The sequence below is a fragment of the Bubalus kerabau genome, chromosome 17, assembly GCF_029407905.1.
Source record: "Bubalus kerabau isolate K-KA32 ecotype Philippines breed swamp buffalo chromosome 17, PCC_UOA_SB_1v2, whole genome shotgun sequence".
Lineage (NCBI taxonomy): Eukaryota > Metazoa > Chordata > Mammalia > Artiodactyla > Bovidae > Bubalus > Bubalus kerabau.
The window spans coordinates 38,811,293-38,832,201 of record NC_073640.1 but is presented as its reverse complement, the minus strand read 5'-3'; the positions used below and the strand labels follow the sequence as shown (position 1 = coordinate 38,832,201).

The 20,909-nt window shown below is 42.0% G+C and overlaps 1 protein-coding gene and 1 non-coding gene across 3 annotated transcripts in view; both read right to left on the bottom strand.

Annotated features, from left to right (window-relative positions):
* PRMT7 (protein arginine methyltransferase 7) overlaps window positions 1–20,909 on the bottom strand; it is a 41,495-nt gene that overhangs the window by 19,684 nt on the left and 902 nt on the right. The window contains exons 2-5 of one of the 2 annotated variants that reach the window (XM_055553386.1): window positions 18,070–18,247; window positions 15,258–15,294; window positions 8,570–8,719; window positions 1,329–1,437 (exon numbers count right to left, since the gene is read on the bottom strand). In XM_055553386.1, coding sequence (XP_055409361.1) covers window positions 1,329–1,437; window positions 8,570–8,719; window positions 15,258–15,294; window positions 18,070–18,164 — 391 coding nt within the window. In that variant the 5' untranslated portion in view covers window positions 18,165–18,247. Of the gene's footprint in view, window positions 1–1,328; window positions 1,438–8,569; window positions 8,720–15,257; window positions 15,295–18,069; window positions 18,248–20,909 lie in introns of those variants that run through there. The other variant, XM_055553387.1, reaches the window with a different exon arrangement.
* On the bottom strand, window positions 11,230–11,355 carry LOC129632618 (small nucleolar RNA SNORA19). The gene has a single exon (XR_008704608.1). It is a non-coding gene; the product is annotated as a small nucleolar RNA SNORA19 (small nucleolar RNA).

Here is a 20,909-nt window from a genome sequence, read left to right as displayed (position 1 = left end):
GATCAGACACTGTAGAAAAAGGGATCGGTGAACCAAAAGACCCATCCAGGAAACTACCCATGTCCATCAGTAGGTAAAGCAATGAACAGAGTATGGAATGTATCCACATGAGTGATGCTCACTAACAGAAAGAAATGAACACTTGATACATAAAACACTGGACAAAACTCAAAAACCCTGTACTACAAAAAAGAAAGCAGACACAGAAAAGTACACACTATAATTGTACTCAAAATTCTAGAAAAGGCAGATCTAATCTATAATGGAGAAAGCAGATGAGTGAGTGCCTAGGGCCACAGATATGGATGGAATGCCTGTAAAGGGTCACGAGGAATCTCTTTGGGCACGATGGAGACATTCTAGTATCTTGATGGTAGAAGTGGTGACAACTGTGTTTACATTTGTTAAAACTGAAACTATACACTTCAAATGGGTACATCCACGTTATATAAATTACACCTCAATAGGAAATTCCCTAGCAGCCAGTGGTTAAGACTCTGTACTTTCACCGCTGAGGGCCCGGGTTCAATCCCTGGTCAGGGAACTAAGATCCCACAAGCCATGCGGTGTGGCCAAATAAATAAATAAATAAATCATACCTCAGTAATGTTGATTAAAAATGGGATGATCTGTGCACTCTTTTGTATGTATGGTACATTTTAAAAATAAATAAAGGGAGTATCAATCCCTTCTTTTGTGCATGTTCCAGATCTTCCATAAAAAAAAAGCTTTTCAAATGTGAGAAAAATGCTAAATTTAGGTAGATGCTTTTTTTAAAATACTGCATGTTTAATATCCATAACCTCATGCTAGAAGTTTCTCTTGTAAATCTTTTTCACTGTACTCTCCCTGTATCAGTAGCATGTGAAATGTCAAAAGTCCGATTCAAATTCCCAAACTATAAAAAGTATTCTGAAAATCTGAAGACCAAGTTACACAGGCAAACCTCTTATGCTGGATACTGAGACCGGATACTGGAACTAAGCGAACCTCTCACTGTCAACCTTTTACTGTTTTGCTTCTGTCTAATAAAACTCAAAACCAGATAAATTGAGCCAGACAAGTATTTCAACTTGCTTAAGCAAAAGGTTTCATTTATTTACATCAACACTCATATACTTGATTAGCTCTGGTTTACTCATTCCTCATTTATTTTAATTAGTGGAGAAATAAACTAATAGAGAAGTGCTTATCTTTAGACCAGCACATGGAGAGGTCCCAATTCTGTGCAATTACCTGGGTATATCTCTCCCAGAAGCTGGAATAAACCTTTTTCTCTCTCCCACAAGAGCAAGTAAAGCTTTTGTCACAAGATATGTTGCTCTCACCTGGTCCTATAGTCACCTCAGTGGAATGCTTATTGATAACCTTAATCTTATCACTGAAGCCGTTTTTCTCCACAATCTTCACAGCAGCGTCAGCCATAGGCTTGAAAACCTAAAAATTAGTGAAAACCCAAATAAAAATAAGCAGTAAGTTAAATAACATCCTAACACCCGGTTTTTGCAATAGTCATGTATGGATGTGAGAGTTGGACTATAAAGAAAGCTGAGCGCCGAAGAATTGATGCTTTTGAACTGTGGTGTTGGAGAAGACTCTTGAGAGTCCCTTGGACTGCAAGGAGATCCAACCAGTCCATTCTGAAGGAGATCAGTCCTGGGTGTTCATTGGAAGGACTGATGCTGAAGCTGAAACTCCTATACTTTGGCCACCTGATGTGAACAGCTGATTCATCGGAAAAGACCCTGATGCTAGGAAAGATTGAGGGCAGGAGGAGAAGGGGACGGCAGAGGATGAGATGGCTGGATGGCATCACCAACTCAATGGACATGGGTTTGGGTGGACTCCAGGAGTTGGTGATGGACAGGGAGGCCTGGCACGCTGCGGTTCATGGGGTCACAAAGAGTTGGACAAGACTGAGTGACTGAACTGAACTGAACTGTAGTTTAACGTTCTTGACTTCTTGCTGGACTCAGGGGCCTGTGAGCCTCTCTGATTTTTAGTGTCATCTCCAGAGAGGGTCCTTTTTGACCCAGCTTCCAGAAGGCTGAGCAACTGAATTGAACTGAACACCTGGTTAGCAAGATATACCTTGATTCTGGTCCTCTGATTTGAAGTAAAAGAGGCCTCAATTATGGAATTTCTTCCTGAATACACAAAATGTACCTTTGTTACCATTTGATACAGGCAAAATATTTTGTTGGGCTGTTTTGATCTAAATACACAAGATTTCACCTATGTAATTTAAATGCATCTCTAAATGTGTGTCATGGAAATGAACACAAAAGGATGAGATTCTACTAGGTTTAACTTGCAGCTAGGTGTTCCCATTACATGCCAGGCAAAGGAGGGCTGCAGAGGACTTCCAAGGAGACTACACCACCTAGTAAGGATGGCAGTATCAGTGCTATGCTAGAGGGAGATGCAAAGGGGATGTGCCTCACAAAACCATGACTGGGGACCTGGGATGTGAAGTGATGTGCTCTCTAGAGGAAGGTGAGACTATATTAGATATGAAGTGTGAGCACCTCACCCTCCTGCTCAAAACTGTCTCAAATCCCCACTGCTAGTGGAACACAGCCTCTATTCTCTTATGGTATCTGAGGCCCTCCATACTACGGACCACCTTACTTTTACCCAGCCTTCCTCCCCTCCCACCACCACCCCCAATACACGTATGCACTACCAATGCTACAGCCACACTCATCTCCTGACTGTATAGGCAGGAGGCAAGCCTGAGCCTTCTCTGCCCTACCACCACCTGCCAAAGCAAACCCAGCTTTTCAGGGCAGCACAAATCCCCTTCTGATGGAAGTCCTTCCTGAACCCTTCATGTGTCCCTAAACATAAGCTCCTCTATCTCTTCGTTTCCCACCTGCCCAATTTAGATTGCATAGCTCTGACTACATCACTGCATGAAACATACAGATGCACATGCAGCCATGCGCACATAGAGGAAATTTCAGTTCAGCTGGTCAACTGTGTCCGACTCTTTGCAACCCCATGAACAGCAGCATGCCAGGCTTCCCTATCCATCACTAACTCCCAGAGCTTGCTCTAACTCATGCCCATCAAGTTGGTGATGCCATCCAACCATCTTATCCTCTGTCATTCCCTTCTCCTCCTGCCTTCAATCTTTCCCAGCATCAGAGTATTTTCCAGTGAGTCAATTCTTTGCATCAGATGATCAAAGTATTGGAGTTTCAGCTTCAGCATCAGTCCTTCCAATGAATATTCAGGACTCATTTCCTGAATATACAGGAAATTGACTGGTTGGATCTCCTTGCAGTCCAAGGGAATCTCAAGAGTCTTCTCCAACACCACAGTTCAAAAGCATCAATTCTTCGGCACTCAGCTTTCTTTACAGTCCAACTCTTACATCCATACATGACTACTGGAAAAACCATAGCTTTGACTAGGCAGACCTTTGTCAGCAATGTCTCTGCTTTTTAATATGCTGTCTAGGTTGGTCATAAATTTTCTTTCAAGGAGTAAGTGTCTTTTAATTTCATGGCTGCACTCACCATCTGCAGTGATTCTGGAGCCCCCCAAAACAGTCAGCCACTGTTTCCCCATCTATTTGCCATGAAGTGATGGGACCAGATGCCATGATCTTAGGTTTCTGAATGTTGAGTTTTAAGGCAACTTTTTCACTCTCCTCTTTCACTTTCATCAAGAGGTGCTTTAGTTCTTCTTCACTTTCTGCCATAAGAGTGGTGTCATCTGCATATCTGAGGTTATTGATATTTCTCCCAGCAATCTTGATTCCAGCCTGTGCTTCATCCAGCCCCGCATTTCACATGATGTTCTCTGCATATACGTTAAATAAGCAGGGTGACAATATACAGCCTTGACGTACTCCTTTTCCTATTTGGAACCAGTCTGTTGTTCCATGTCCAGTTCTAACTGTTGTTGCATACAGATTTCTCAGGTGGAAGGTAAGGTGGTCTGGTATTCCCATCTCCTGAAGAATGTTCCACAGTTTGTTGTGATCCACATAGTCAAAAGCTTGGTGTAGTCACAAAGCAGAATTAGATGTTTTTCTATAACTCTCTGCTTTTTCAAAGATGTCGTGAATGCTGGCAATTTGATCTCTGGTTCCTCTGGCTTTTCTAAATCCAGCTTGAACATCTGGAAGTTCTCGGTTCACATACTGTTGAAACCTGGCTTGGAAAATTTTGAGCATTACTTTGCTAGAGTGTGAGATGAGTGCAACTGTGTGGTAGTTTGAACATTCTTTGGCATTGCCATTCTTTGGGATTGGAATGAAAACTGACCTTTTCCAGTCCTGTGGCCACTGCTGAGTTTTCCAAATTTTCTGGCATATGGAGTGCAGTACTTTCACAGCACCATCTTTTAGGATTTGAAATAACGCAACTGGAATTCCATCACCTCCACTAGCTTTGCTCATAGTGATGCTTCCTGCTGCTGCTGCTGCTGCTGCGTCACTTCAGTCGTGTCCGACTCTGTGCAACCCCATAGACGGCAGCCCACCAGGCTCCCCCGTCCCTGGGATTCTCCAGGCAAGAACACTGGAGTGGGTTGCCATTTCCTTCTTCCAATGCGTGAAAGTAAAAAGTGAAAGTGAAGTCGCTCAGTCATATCCGACTCTTCGCGACCCCATGGACTGCAGCCTACCAGGCTCCTCCATCCATGGGATTTTCCAGGCAAGAGTACTGGAGTGGGGTGCCACTGCCTTCTGTCTGGCTCTAGGTGGATGATCACGCCATTGTAGTCATCTGGGTCATGAAGATCTTTTTTGCATAGTTCTTCTATGTATTCTTGCCACCTCCTCTTAATATCTTCTGCTTCTGTTAGGTCCATACCATTTCTGTCCTTTATCGAGCCCATCTTTGCATGAAATGTTCCCTTGGTATCTCTAATTTTCTTGAAGAGATCTCTAGTCTTTCCCATTCTATTGTTTTCCTCTATTTCTTTGCATTGTTCACTTAGGAAGGTTTTCTTATCTCTCCTTGCTATTCTTTGGAACTCTGTATTCAGATGGGTATATCTTTCCTTTTCTCCTTTGCCTTTCATGTCTCTTCTCTTCTCAGCTATTTTAAGGCCTCCTCGGACAACTATTTTGCCTTTTTCAATTTTAGAAATGATTTTGATTCTAGAAAATGATAAAGTGACCAGTCATAATGACAAGATTTCCATTTTTTTCTAAGACCTTTTCTGCATCCACCTATATTTTCTGCACAAAAGCATATTTCTATTACAATTAAGAGGAAAATGCTATATACTTCTACAAAAAATATGTGCTCGGGTAGGGGGAAAAAAACATTCACAATCTGTTTCAAATTATTTCAAGGCTCTAGTTTGATGGTTTTGATGTCGTTGGAGGGCCTCAGACCCTCAATTCTCACCAATCAGTCTGCCTCCACCCCAAAAGTATCACGTGCTCTTACCATCCTCTCAGCCCTCCTGCCCCTTCATTTATCTCCTCTGCTGACCCTGCAGAGTCTGTCCTTCACAGCCTCTTCCTCAGCCACCAAGAACTCAAGAACTCACCTCAAACAGTATCGAATGAACCCTGAAGCTGATTTCTCAACATCATCATCCTGTGTTCTCCCCTAGCCCTCAAATCAGTTTGCAGAACTAATCTTCTTTCAAGGGATGTACTGTCTGGTCTAAGAGCAAGTGAATCTTTCTTGCCAGGTAAATGAAATAAATTAAACAGCATTTAACTTTATTTTGGCCAATGATATATCCAAGGAGAGGTTTGCTAGAGATTCCTGGGAATGTTCTTTTTGCCCTTAAAAAGGAGAAAGAAAATGAGGAAGCCAGGATCATGCTTGGTTTTCAAGGCATTGTGCCACAGAAGTCACTGTAACCAACACACCTTCCCCAAGATTCCTTCCTTTTCAAATGTACTAAAAGAGTAGCCTGCAGACAATGCAGGTAATTTCTTATATTCCATCCAATCCTCAACCCTACTCTCCTGAAAATATTGCCTAAAGGGGGTCACCAATAACCTCTTAGCTGCCAACCCATAGCTTTCTCAGCCCCCATTCTGCTTAATTTCCATACTTGCACTAATACAGTAGCCACATGTAGCTATTTAGATGTAAATGGATTAAAATGGAGTAATATTTTAAAATTTCAGCTCCTTAGGCCTAGGAGGAGCTGTCCTCCTAGTCACATTTCAAGTACTTAGCAGCCACATGTGGCTAGGGACCATGATACGGGACAGCACAGTCACAGATTTTCACCATCACAAAGTTCTAATAGACAGTGCTGCTCTAGTAACATCCACACTTGCTGATCACTCCCTCTTTCTCATGACTTCCACGCCATCTGCACCTGCCTTCTAGGGTCTCTTCACTTCTGACTGGACTTGACTTCATGGCCACTCTTGTTCCCTCAGCCCCCTGAACACATCCTGCCTTTGCTTTTTTCAGTCTACTCTCTCGCCCTGGACAGCCCCCTACACTGCCAGCTTTAACCTGTCATATCTTTAGCAAGTGAGTCCCAAATCCACTGTACACGCCACCCTCAAAAGGTTCAGACTCCCGTCTCTAGGGACCATCAGGTTCTCTCTCACTCATTCTTCTGGACCTGTCTTTCCTGTTGCCATGCAGTTCAGGCGGAGCTGCAAACCACAGGGCAGTCCAAAGACAGGAAGACCAAAGAATCAACCAGGTAGTCATCAGAGCAAAAACTGGGAGGCCACCATAAAGATCTGAAGAGTCAAATGGAAGAGGTCTGACAGTCACAAGCCAGGATAGCAAGAGATTAGAAATCCAGGTAAGTGAGATGGAAATATGGAAAAATCTAAGAAAACAGTTCTACCAATACTATCAAAAAGTATGTTCTCATCCTATATTTTTCATTAGCAGTCCACAAAGGTACTGGCTCCTGCCCCAACAGCTGTCTCATACATAACATGTCCAAAATGAAATGCAGGGTCTTTCCCACAAAATAAGTTACTGGAAAGAGGGACTCCTCTTATCATCAATGGCATCCCTGCCTCCACCCTAGACACCCACACTAGCACTCTCTCTCACACACACATACACCGTCCTATCAAAGCTACCAGTGTGGAGTGAGCACCAAATTAGGAACCAAAAGACCAAGATCCAGGTCTAGCCCTCCTACTTATTAAATGTGGGACTTAAGACTTTAACCTCTGTGTCTTGGCTTCTTCATTTATGAAGATAAAATCTACTTGAGGCTATCAAGGCAACTATCCTCAAATACTGATTTCTCTGTATCAGCTCAGAGCCTTGATGACACCCCCAAAGGCAAAGAATGACCCTTAATCATTTTAATGAAATGCTAAGACAAGTGTACAGAATTGCATGTGGGTACATGCACACACACACAACCTTACCACTACCATTGGACTATCACAGAAACTTGAAGCCCATTAACACCTAACTCACAATATTAAAGTCTTTAATGTGACACTCAGGTCTTCCAGAGTCTGGCTACAATCTACCTTTCTGGGTTTTTCTACCATGACACCATTTGCCACAACTCTGGACAACACTGTTCCAAACACACCATGGTATTCCCTCAGCCTAAACTGTCACCCTTCTAGACTATGTGCTTGAGGGCCACCCTGTAGACATGGGGGTAGGGGGCAGGTGCTGGAAGGAGTCTAGGCAGAACACCCTAGAGTGCTGACCTCTATACTTTATGGGAGAAAGCAAAAAACTTCTGTTTAAGCCACTGTTATTTTGGGACTTTGTCATCTGCAACTTAATCGCCATATGAAACAACTTTTGTAGGGCAAAATACACCAAAATTTTAACAATGGTTAGTTATCTATTGAGTCAATACACTTCTTCATATTTACCAAATTTCCTATAGTGGTATGTATTATTCACATTGCACGCATGGATGCATGTGTGCTAAGCTGTTTCAGACTCGTCTGACTCCTTGAAACCCTATGGACTATAGCCCACCAAGCTCCTTTGTCCATGGGATTCTCCAGGCAAGAATACTGGAGTGGGTTGCCATACCCTCCTCCAGCTCTAGGGTATCTCTGATCAAGGAATCCAACCTGTGTCTCTTGCATCTCCTGCATTGGCAGGCGGGTTCTTTACCACTACTGCCACCTGGGAAGCTTATTATTTGCATTACCAGAAAAATAATTTTGTTTAATATTTTATTAAAGGAGTGAAATGGCAGATTGCCAAACTATGGGTAAATGCAGTAAGATAGCTAGCTCTGTCAGGACATTTAAGGTAGTAGATCTCAACCTTGATGCACTTTAAAAAATCCCAATGCTCAGGCCACATTCCAGAACTATTAATTAAAATCGGGGGCGGGGGCGTGCAGGACAATGACTGATTAGGCATTAGAATTTTTTAAAAGCTCCTCAGTGATTCTGATGTTCAGTCAAGGCTGAGAATCACTGTTTTCAGAGAAGAAAATATTTGAGCTCCTGGAGGAAAGAATGGTGTCTGATTCATCTCTGTGTCCTCAGAACCTGGCACTGTGCTTGGCATGGAGCGAACACTCCATGTATGTCTGTGAAGAAACGGACCGGGAGAGTGCAAGGCACACAAGAGACTTTCCACACAGGACAGAGAACATACACATGAAGAGCGTGGCTCACCTCAATGGCATAGCAGAAGTCGGCACCAGCCGTGACCGCCATCATTGACAAGAGTCCTGTGCCAGTGCCAATGTCAAGAACCAAGGCCTTCTGTCCTCTGTCCTTCACCCGGCTCACAGCAGCCCGGATGCCCTGGTAGTATTTCATATTCTAAGAGAAAGGGAGAAACAACTGTTACTTCATACCAGTTATTATAAGTGCTTTGTGAAGTTTTAGAGTCACGGATAGCAGCAGCAGAGTGAAGTCCCGACCCTGTGGCCTCTGTGGCTTGCACTGGTTGAGTTGAACAGGCCTCCCGAGGCTCCGGGAGCACTGGGTCAGCCTCTTAAATTTATAAAGTAATTGCGTCTCTCCTCCACACCCACTCTTCCATAATCTGCTTAGAGATGCTGAGGCTCACGCTCTGCAAACCACACTCTCCTCTTTCCAGCTTTTAGACGACTGGACAACATGCGAACTAGAGAATGGAGAAAGCTTGTTCCTTCCCACATGTGCACTCTCTTCAGGCCCTTCAGAGCTAGGAGCAGCACTCAAGCAGCAATTCCCTTCAGAGATCTGAGCATCAGCTCCACAGGACCTCTCCTCCACACGTCTAGGTTCTGGGAACTCCAGTCTTCTCCCTTTGTGTCCCCAGGTAAAGGAACTGCTTTCTGCAATTACTACCACAAGGTTACCCTGGTGCTTCCCAGTCCTCCCATACCTCTGTAACCAATTCCTTCTCTTGAAACAGATGCATATGCTTGTGTGCCCAGTGGTGTCTGACTCTTTGCAACCCCATGGACTGTAGCCCACCAGACTCGTCTGTTCATGGAATTTTCTAGGTAAGAACACTGGAGTGGGTTGCCATTTCCTCCTCCAGGGTATCTTCAAGACCCAGGGATTGAACTCATGTCTCCTGCATTGGCAGGGGGATTCTTTACCACTAAGCCACCAGGGGAGCCCACTGAAACATATAATGTGGCTTTTGGTTTCCTCACTAGACTCTTAATTCATACAGCTTCCTGGGCTAAAAAATATTTTCTTCTCAGGAAATTGTTTCTTTGTTTTTAGTTCAGGTCCTTAGTAATTTAATCAGATATATATATATTTTTTTTTTTCCTCTGTAACACTTTGGCTAATTAAGTACCTGGCCCTAGGATCTCACAGGCTGTGTGGTGCAGCCAAAAAAAAAAAAAAAAAGAATAGTACTATATTTCAAAATAGCAACACTGAACTCTAAAAGCAAATGGAGTGATAATGTCAAAATTATGAAGTGATTTCCAAACTAGAATCCAGCCCTTAGTGTGAGGACAGAATAAAGACGTTTTCAGGTAAGCCAAGCCTCAAAAACCTTACTCCCCATGAACCCTCTCAGAGTAATGTGATAAAGGATGAGCTTCACTAAAGAGGGAGGGAACCAAAGAGGAACACAAGGAGACCCAGGAAATGGAGGACTCAATACAAAAAGAGGAGCAAAGGAGATCTGCAGACAACAAGAATCGCAGGTCTAGAATGCACCTAGTCCAGACTGAGGCCAGGGAAAATGACCCAGGAACAATCTCTAAGATGAAACTGACAGAACAGCTGACTGTTTTGACCTTCCTTTGGAAAGAAATTTTAGACTACTGGGAGAAAGTATGGACATAAAAGGATGACTACATAAAACATAAAGCAAAAATAAGTTAATTATTAACAAAGAATAATGCAAGAAAGGAACAGCAATCAAAATTATCACATAGCTCAACTGTGAACAGTGTTTATACATGCCTAATAAAGTCAACATGATTTTAACTAACACACGTTTATATAAGCGCTTACCTCATCACAAAAGGGGGTATTATTGCTATCCCTATTTTACAGATGAGAAAACAGAGGCATAAACAATTTAAGTGACTTGCCTACTGAAACACTGAATATTAATTTTGCAAAAACTATAACTGTGCTGGGAGGAAAGGAGAACGAGTGGGAAGGAGGAGCTGAAAGAATATCAGATTCTTAGCTCTTACAGTGGGAAGTCAATAGATAATAGTTATTTAGGTCTGGAAGTAAACATAAAACAAACAGCTCAAAGAGAAGAAAGGAGGTTGCCTCTGAGTGTAAGCATAAAAATGTTTTGTCTGGGGGAAATGATACACCAGGGGACTGTTATTTTTCACAATAAGCCTCATAGAAATATTTGACTCCTAAAGTAATTGCATTTTTGTCTTGGATAAAATCAGTATGGCATTTTATGTTACGTGCTTTTTATGGCAAAGAAAGAAAAAAAGTTAAAATAAATCAGGATGGCAACTGATAGAATTGTTGAACTAGGAAAATGAACATCAAATACACTATTTCCACAAAAAGCAGGAGGGTGCAGATTTCTCTGTGTAGCTGTGGCTGTGCGGTAATGGAAAGAGAGCAGGTCTAGGAGCTGGTTCGGGAGCTTCAGTTCAGTCTGCGAGCCGATCACCTGAGAACCCTCATCAGCAGCATCCTCAACAGGAAACAGGGTTGGGATACGTGCCAAATAAATAACATACATTAAATGAGCTATCATTTTAATTATTTTTTAATTTAAAAAAGTTGTATTTTCTATACAACAAATACTAAAATACCTGCAATACTTTTTCAATTTTCCTAACATACAAAACCATCACACAATGCAAAAAAATACAAAATGTAACTTGGAAGTTATTGACTGTTGTCTGAAGGTGACTGACAGCAATGACTAAATTAGTCATGCTGCTAATTTACCTCCACGTTTATTTAGCACATCAGAAATATCTTTTCTCTGACATAAACAAAAAAGACAATGAAATGTGCACAGCGATCACTTTTTAAACATCCAACTTTGAAGTTACTACTGCTGCTGCTGCTGCTAAGTCGCTTCAGTCGTGTCCAACTCTGTGCGACCCCATTGACGGCAGCCCACCAGGTTCCCCCATCCCTGGGATTCTCCAGGCAAGAACACTGGAGTGGGTTGCTGCCAGGAGCCGGCCAGAGACATTCCACTCGTGACAAAGGTCATGAGGAAGGAGGCTTGGCATACGCAAAGGCGGGATCGAGCCTCGGGAGTCCCCCCCCGGATATTCTCGAGCATCTACCCCCAAAAAACCAGAGTCTGCCTACTTTATTGCTTTGTGCTCTCACCTCTGACTTTACTGGGGGCTGTCCCCCATCACCATCTCACTCTCTCTGTCAAAGAGCTAACTTACAGCTCTAATTAATAAAGTTCCTGGGCAATTAGGAGTGTTTAAATCCAAACCCTTCAGATGGCTCTCTAACTCGCCTGACAAGTTTACCCGGACTCCTACAGCTATGCATACGATTGTTTACAGTCTCCCAGCCTCGAGAGGCACGGGAAGCTTAAGATATTCAAATAGCTTAGAGCCTCTCAGAGAGTTAGAAACTGTCAGAATAAAACTAGTAAAAGATTTCATTGATGAGCCAATGCTTGTTGCCAAGTTTCCACATCCCCTGAATTGTATCCTTGAATGTGTATTAATTAATATAGTTGGTATGTAGAAAAAAGAAGTAGTGGCCTTGGTGTTAGTAACTTTAGACCCTTAAGGTAATAAATTCTTTCCTTTGTAAACCCATTACACATCCACCCTATAGGAATGCAATTTTATCTTCGGAAGATGGCGCCAAACCTTAAAATAATTACTCTTAGAGAAAATAAGTCTTATGGTTGATAAGTCCTTGTCAAGAGTCATAAAATGTTAATAGGCCTTCTGGCCAGATGATGTAAATCACCTAAACCATTTGTATACGATAAATTTACAGGAAAGAAACCCTGGTTTTTGATAAGGATCAAAGACTGCTGACTTTGCATCCCCTATTATCCTCTATGTGTAACTTAGGGTATAAAAGCCCCTGTTGAAAATAAAGCTACGGGCCTTGCTCACCAGAGCTTGGTCTCCCCATGTCATTCTTTCTTTTCACATTCTGGCTGAAGTCTCCATCTGGAGCACGGAGGTCCTCTGTGACCATTTATTTGCCTGGGCTTCTAAGACCCACTCGAGAAGGTGTCTAAGGTGGGGCACCTTCCGCTATTCAAGAGGGCGCCTGCGGCCTCCCTGGTCAGAGCTAACCTGGTGTCACAGGTTATATTGATTTTCCGCGTAAACCAAGCTACTCAGCCTCTTTTCTCCACTGAATTTTCCCACTGAGCTATCCTCATTCTATTACTCTTTATATCTCTAATTAACATTTGAATAGGTCGCCGACACCATCTCCCCTTCGAATACCCTGGATCAGCCGGGGCTGGACCTCGGCAGGTTGCCATTTCCTTCTCCAATGCATGAAAGTGAAAAGTGAAAGTGAAGTCGCTCAGGCATGTCCGACTCCTAGCGACCCCATGGACTGCAGCCTACTAGGCTCCTCCATCCACGGGATTTTCCAGGCAAGGGTACTGGAGTGGGGTGCCATTGCCTGGAGCTTCTTAAAAGACAACTAGCAGTATCCATAAAGAGTCCTATGTGAGTTCATAATCCTAGACTACACTAAAGATGATATTTGGATGGCAAATAAGCACATAAAATGATGTTTGACACTATTAGTCATTAGAAAAAATAATTTCATGTGCTTATTTGCCTTCCAAATATATTAAAACTACAAAGTTAAATAATGTACATTCAACATATAGACCCAGCAATTCTACTCTGATATATTTATATGAAAGAAATGAAAACATGTCCACACAAAGACTTACATGTGAATGTTCAAAGCAGGACTATTCAGAACAGCCAAAAACTGGAAACAATCCAAATGTCTATCAACTGGTAAATGGATAAAATACAGTTTATCCATATAATGGAGTATTACTCAGCAATACAAAGGAATGGATACTAACACACTCAACATGAATGACCCTCAAATGATGAATGAAGGAAAAAAGACACATAGACTACAAATTATATGACTTCATTAAGATGAAATTTCCAAAAAAGGCAAAAACTATACAGACAGAAAAATCTATCAGTGGTTGCCTTGTGGGGGGGGGGGGGGGGGGGCGCAACCAGAAGATTGAGTACCAGGATTGATTTTATGGGATAATAGAAGTGTTTTAAAACAACAACAAAATGTAAGGAACCATACAAAAGTACAGAGAAACATGTTTTTCTTGACTGTCACTAACCAGCAACTTCTGACTCCATTTCCTCATGTGTAGAACTGGGAAGAGGAGAATAGAAGTTAAGAGTTAAATAATGAAGACTCGGGAATGTTCCATCAAGGAATTTGAAGTTTACCTCAAAGGCAGCAAGAGGACACTGAAGGGTTTTAGGGCTGCTGTACAGAGGAAGGCGGAGAAGGCAATGGCACCCCACTCCAGTACCCTTGCCTGGAAAATACCATGGATGGAGGAGCCTGGTAGGCTGCAGTCCATGGGGTCGCTAAGAGTCGGGCACGACTGAGCGACTTTACTTTCACTTTTTACTTTCATGCATTGGAGAAGGAAATGGCAACCCACTCCAGTGTTCTTGCCTAGAGAATCCCAGGGACGGGGGAGCCTCATGGGCTGCCGTCTATGGGGTCGCACAGAGTTGGACACGACTGAAGCGACTTAGCAGCAGCAGCACAGAGGAAGGAAAAGAGGGGCCAACACCAGTCAATGACTGCTGAGCAGGCAGTGGGGTTGAAAGAACAATAGAATTTGGTGGTCAATCAACTACAGGCTTAGATAAGGGAAAGACATCATCTTTCTAGCTTGGCTGACCGGATGCATGATACCACCATTTGTCCAAATCCTCTGGAAGCTGAGTCAAAAAGGACTCTCTCTAGAGACGACACTAAAAATCAGAGAGGCTCACAGGCCCATGAGTCCAACAAGAAGTCAAGAACATTAAACTACAGAGGATTAGTCAAAAGCCAACAATGTTTGTTCCCCATTCTGTAATTCCTCAGCACATCAGCAAAGGCACTTGGATATTTGACAAAAATGAGGGAGGCACTTAGCCCCTGTGGTGTAGTCTGAACACTAATGGTGCTTAAGGAGGCCCTTCTGTCACAGTGTTGCCAAGAAGCAGGCAGTTAATCCGGGCTGGGTGAAAGAGACACTGCCATCAACACAGCCTCATGACCAGCCCTACCATGTGCCTTGATCCTTCTGCCAAGCACTGCTCAGTTTTTAAGCCTGGCTCTGCATCCCTCTCCTTCAAGCCTCCCAATTTCCGAACGATCTGGATGAGGCTGACTAGTTAAGCACTCTGGGAGACCAGGAAATCCTGGGTTGCTAACCATGATAAGACCAGAATTATAACATAATTCAAACAAAGAGAACTCAGATGAAACAAAAATGAAGGAGAAAAGCTGAAATGTAATTCTGCAGTGAAAGCCAAATATACTTTACAAAATACAGTCTGCAGTGACCTCTAGAGATTCTATTTTAAAATTACAAAGTAACTATTCCAGGTAAAACTGTATTTTGTATCTAGAGATCATGGAAATCAGCTAGTATGGCCCACTCATTATAAATTCTATTAAGTGAGATCTGCAGAGGTCTCATGTTTTCTCCAAGGTCATGCTCAAGTCAGTAACAGAGGAGCAAGAAGGACCCAGACTCCTTCTTTCCCAAGCAGTGCACCCTATTGCTGCCTCTCTGTGTCATCCTAACAGCGTGCCTCTGGGGGCAGTTTTTAACCACATAGTGGAAGGTTTCAAACACCACTTTAAGATAACAGTTTCAAAAAGACAAATAAATAAATAAGTTTCCTTTTACACTTACCCTATCTTTGTCATGCAACATATCAGCATAGGATGACCTAAAAAAAATAAAAAGACAAGTTAGAAACCTCTGCTAATAATGATAAACATCAACGTATGAGAATATTCACATACATAAATGCATTCCTACATCAGACAGAACAAACATCCTGGTCCATTTTAAACTATTTTAACAGAGCTATAAGCTGTCATTCTCTCATACTGCAGCAAAAAAAAATCTTAGTGAAACATGTTTATTTTTAGTAAAGAATCTTGGATTGAAACTCCTGTGATAGTTAGCCCTGTCACAGTAATTCCACAGTCCCAGCATACTGATCATGTTATATATCATATAATTTTTTTCCTCAGGAACAACTCAGATGTGTCTAACACTTCACATAGTCTTACATATATTTGTATACAGGGATAACCACAGACGGAAGGAACACCAAGGAGAACAATCAGGGAAAGAGAATCTATATGCCTGCTGTGTATATGAAGGCACTTTCCCTTATGTCATCAGGGACAACTAGGAAGAGCTCATCAAACTACAGAGAAGAGGGCTGCTTATCTGTATGTTCTACCATAGTAATACACAAATCTGAAAAATCTCTGGCAGGGTTAGGATAATCCCCAGAACTCAGCAGATTCAACCCAAAGATGCTTTCTGAGAGTTCCAGGTGAGAATTAAGGCACTCTCAAGAAAAAGAGGGCCTCCAGCTTCCGATCAACATCAGAATTAATGGAGAGCTTTTTTTTTTTTTTAACATGTGGCTTCCCACAATACATGCAAAGAACTTCTGATCCAGAAGATGGAGCTGGAGTTTGGAAATCTGCACTTGAACTGGTGCTCCAGGCAACTGTGACACAGGCACTTCATACTCCACATTTTGAGGAGCACTGCACCAAAAGCAAACAGTTCTGCTGCTTCTTTTTTTAAATGACATACCAAGGTTTTTAACATGTGAACCTACCTACGAGTGTTTAGTTGAAATCTGGTCCTTTCTACTTTCCTTCACCTCAAAAGGGACATTTTCACACCCAATCTTCCCTGCCTCATCACCCACCCACTCCTCCCACTCCACTGACATCACTCTCCCTAAGCACCACCAGCTCATTCCCATCACTTAACAGCTAAGATTTCTCTGACCCTGCTAGACACTCCCCTTTCTGAAATGTTCTCTTCCTTTCTACTCTCTGGCCATCCCCTGCTTGTTGTCTTGCCTCACCAGATATTCCAGGATTCTTTCTTCAGCCCTCTACCTTTCTTATCCCACACGATCTCTGAAAGCCTGCAATCTCTTCCAGCTTCAACTCTCACTAATAACTGCAAACTGTCCAGATCCATAATTTATCTGTCTACTGGCATTTCCATCTGGATGGCCAAACCCAGATACTGATCTTCATCTCCCAACAACGTTCATTCCTCCTGTGTTCTCCTTGGGATGGAACTGTTTTCCATCCACTTACTCAAATCAGAAATCTTGGTGCTTCTTGAATTTTCTCTCTCTTTCCATCATTGCACCCAAGAGTTACCAAACTTAGGCTCCCTCAAAGCTTTCTCCTCCTCTCTCCACCTCTGCTGTCTCAGCCATGGGGCTGCGGTATCTACCCAAATGCCCACAAGTTGTTTGCTCTTTCCACACTGCTCTCAGGGAATGTTCCAAAATGCAACCTCATCTATTTTCTTCCCTATTTAACATTTCAATCACTCAGAAAATAACATTCAAAATACTTGGAAAGTAATGTGTTTGAGCTCTTATTTTGTACCAAACATTGTACTTCATTCAATCATCAAACGATGGTAAGAAAAGGGTATCATACTATGGGATACATGTTATTATACTGAGGCATGTACTGTTATACTGTACATGGGGCACATATTACTACTTCGAGGCTCAGAGAAGTTTAGAAGCTTGGCCAATGTCACAGACTTAAGTGGCAAAGCTAGAACTTAAGAGAACTGTGCTCCTCTTCCAGCATTTTGCTCCCATCAACTACAACATGACCCCACCTACCTTTTCAGCAGCCGCCCTCACCACAGCGCTACTTTTTCACCACACTCCAGTCACACTGACCTGCTAGTCATTCCCCAAACTAGCTCATCTGCAAGTCTGCACATAATCCCTGCTGCCTGGAAAGCAATCACTCTCTCTTTAGATTTGGGAAATCATTCAAATTATCACTCTCCCAGCAGAGCTGGTTCTTGATGCTTCCATGCACTTTTGTGCCCATTTCCACTGATCTTCATCTCATGGTGTCATAATTTTTTATATATCTGTCTCTTCCACGAATCTGCATGTTCTTTGAGAACCAGAACCTTATCTTCTTCATTTTGGTATTCACAGCCTTCACACAGTGTTGTATACACTTAATGATCGCTTAATAACAGTAACTCACTGACATACTTTTAAACATCCCTCCAAAGGAAAAAAAATAATTCACTTTCCCCCACGTTTTCCATTAAAGAGAATTTAACCATATGATAAATGTGTCATCATTTCAGTGACTCAATAATTAAATTTCGTAAGTTCGTCTATTGCTGTTATTACTACTGAACCCTGGGTCCTCTTTGGTCCACTAGACAAATCCTCTGGGGCTCTGATATGGCTGCTACACAATGTCTGACTCTCCACACAGGTATGACTTTGTGGAACTCCCACACAAACCTACCTAGCTGAGCAGACCTGCTGGTGAGCAACACTGCCCTGGTCAGAAGCACTTGGTGACAATCTATTCCCCACTCAGACTGGATTCCAAGGAATTGGCTTTGAGATCAACGGCCCTACCCAGCTACAGTGAACTGTGGGGAAAAACAAAAAAACCCCCATTACCTTGCAATCTCCTGGTGGTAGTCATAATGCTCATCCTCCTCCAGCCACTCCACAGATCCTGTGGTCGGATTGGCCCGCCCACAGAAGACTTTCATGATGTCAATCAGCTTCTCAGCTTTAGCAGAGAAAAGCAGCCTTGCCAGTTGACTTCTTGTAGACAAGTCTGATCGTCAGAAATCTATTCAAATCATAACGCCCCAAAATACAGAGGGAAATGAATTTTTTTAAGACAAGGGGTAAAAAAAAGAACTCATGAAATGGATGAAAATGTCAGAGACACTGAAAATATTAGTTCATCAGAATTTCGATCTTCCCATCAAGAGTTACTTAGTTTTATATTCAGCACACATCAAAAATCATTAAGACAAAAATTCAGAAAGCTATCTGGAAACTTCAGCAGGCCTCCATGGTTTCAATGGGGTCAAATGAGCCTCAGAGTTGCACCTGAGTACAGCCTCAGGTGAAGGCAGGTGAGAAGAGAAATAATGCAGAAGAAAGGCCTAGAAGGAAAAGGGAGAACACAGAGACTGCTGCTGCTGCTGCTGCTAAGTCGCTTCAGTCGTGTCCAATTCTGTGCGATCCCATAGATGGCAGCCCACCAGGCTCCCCGGTCCCTGGGATTCTCCAGGCAAAAACACTGGAGTGGGTTGCCATTTCCTTCTCCAATGCATGAAAGTGAAAAGTGAAAGTGAAGTGGTAAAGGAGTGTCAGCAATACTGTCTTAGAATAGTAAAATTTAGTTTAAGGAAATATGCAAAGAAATAGTAATTCAATTCACCTAAGTAAACCTCACCTGAGCAAATAAATCATAGCTAATATTCAACATGAACAATCCCAAAAATATAACACCAAGCCAAAGAATAAGCAAACCACAGAGTATACATGATTGTATTCATATGAAATTCATAATTATGCAACAGAGAATATAGTCTTCAGGGATCACACCGAAAGCATAACAGGGAATGATGATAGTGGTTACCTATAGGAATGAAGGGAAAAGGATGGAATCCACAAAGGCCTTCAAAATCAAAGGCCTTCACAGGAGACTTCAAAAGTAATAGTAATTGTTCTTTTTCTAATTATACTGTTTTTCTTAGTGCCTCACTATTATGTTATATTATTATGTTATTATATTACTGTTATGTCAATTACTTATCTACTCAGTACTGAATTTTAAAAGCAATTTTAACTTTCTTCGTCTAAAAAAAGGCCTCGAATAAATGAAACGTCACCAGATCAATGTCTTATATGGCCTGTTTCCTGCCAAAGATCTATTTCTGAGAGAGAAATCCCACAGCTCAAAATCTGAAGGTTCTTCTCAGCAAACATGGCCTCTCACAGTGCCCTTCCTCTTATTATTCAAAAAACAGTAAGTGTTCCACCCTTTCCTTCATTTCTTGATAAGCACTGATCCATCATCTGTAAACTTTAAAAAGAATGCCCACTCCGCAAGACCCTAAACATTTGTAAGGCATTTTACTGGCCAGAGTTACTGACTTTCTTCTGAAATCATCTAAACTAAGTAAACACTGAATTCTTATACTAGAGGATGGGGAACAATCTTTTCTGAAAAGACTCAGTCACTAGCCTGGTTCAAAGTAGTCAATTAGTCCTTCAGCAAAACTCTTACTTCAGTATATCTAGTCTCTAATTTAGTGGTTATCAAGCTTTCTGACAACCCCAGTAAGAAATATATTTTACCTTGAGACACAACACACACACGCAATATAAAGTTTCACAAAACAATTACTTAGTCTTCATGTAGGCAAGACCCTCTGATATAGTCCACTCTATTTAATTTTTATTTGTCATGCAGGTCATAATCCACTAAATTGTTTTAATAACTCACCAAAGGGTTTCAACCTACAGCTTGAAAAGCACTGCTAGAATCAGCTCTGCATATCTCATAAGCTAATGTCATTAAAAGGGAGAGTATCTAGAACTACCATAATCTGTAATATGCTTTAGAAAACACTTCCAACAAATGCTGTAGTAGAAAGAAGTTTAAAAGATGGGTAGGATTTAGATGGGGGAAGGGAGGGAGAAAGTACTTCACCAGATTAGAGAGGCTTAAAAAATCATGCACAGTGAACTAATAAATTAACCTGAAGTTCCATTGAACAAGAAGTCAAACACGTTGATGGGGTCCATACTGTGGAGACTCCTAAAACCCTTATCCTCTGGTCCATGTGTAATCAATCGTGAAGTCACTTAAAGGTTAAGGGGAAGTAAAGTATTGTAATTTATGGAATTCTCTTTTCATCTATGATGTTGCAGAGGCTGTAACTAGGACCACAGTGTCTTTTCAGAACTGTAGAGAAGTCACTGGTTTCATATAAATCTAAACAAATGCTTGAGGACAGAAACTATGTCCTGTAACCTCTCTGGGTGAACACTATATCTTCCACACATGAATCCCCTCATGTATTACTATGACTTGTCCTCTCTCCCAGAAGGAGTCCACAATCTAGATTCAGGATACTCTAATCTCCTCCTCATTCTCCAAGAGCTGTGTGATCACATGGTTATTTACAAGGAGAGGATGGAAATCAACTGCCAAGCCCTAATTGCTTTACTAGTCAGATTTCAGAGTAGACCTCTGGTTCAGTCACTCAAAATTTACTAGGCACCTTCTGTATGCCAGGTACTGTATTAGGACTGGAGGACTACCATAAAGAGAAAGGAGGTTCTTGTCCTCCAAGAATTTATAGATCCTAATAAGAGTAAATAAAATAATTACAGACTACCTGAGGGCAAGAAAGGAAATGCATAGGGTGCTATGAAAGAGAATAACAAAGTTATGGAAAGGCTCTCTGAGGAAAACAGCATCTAAATTGAGG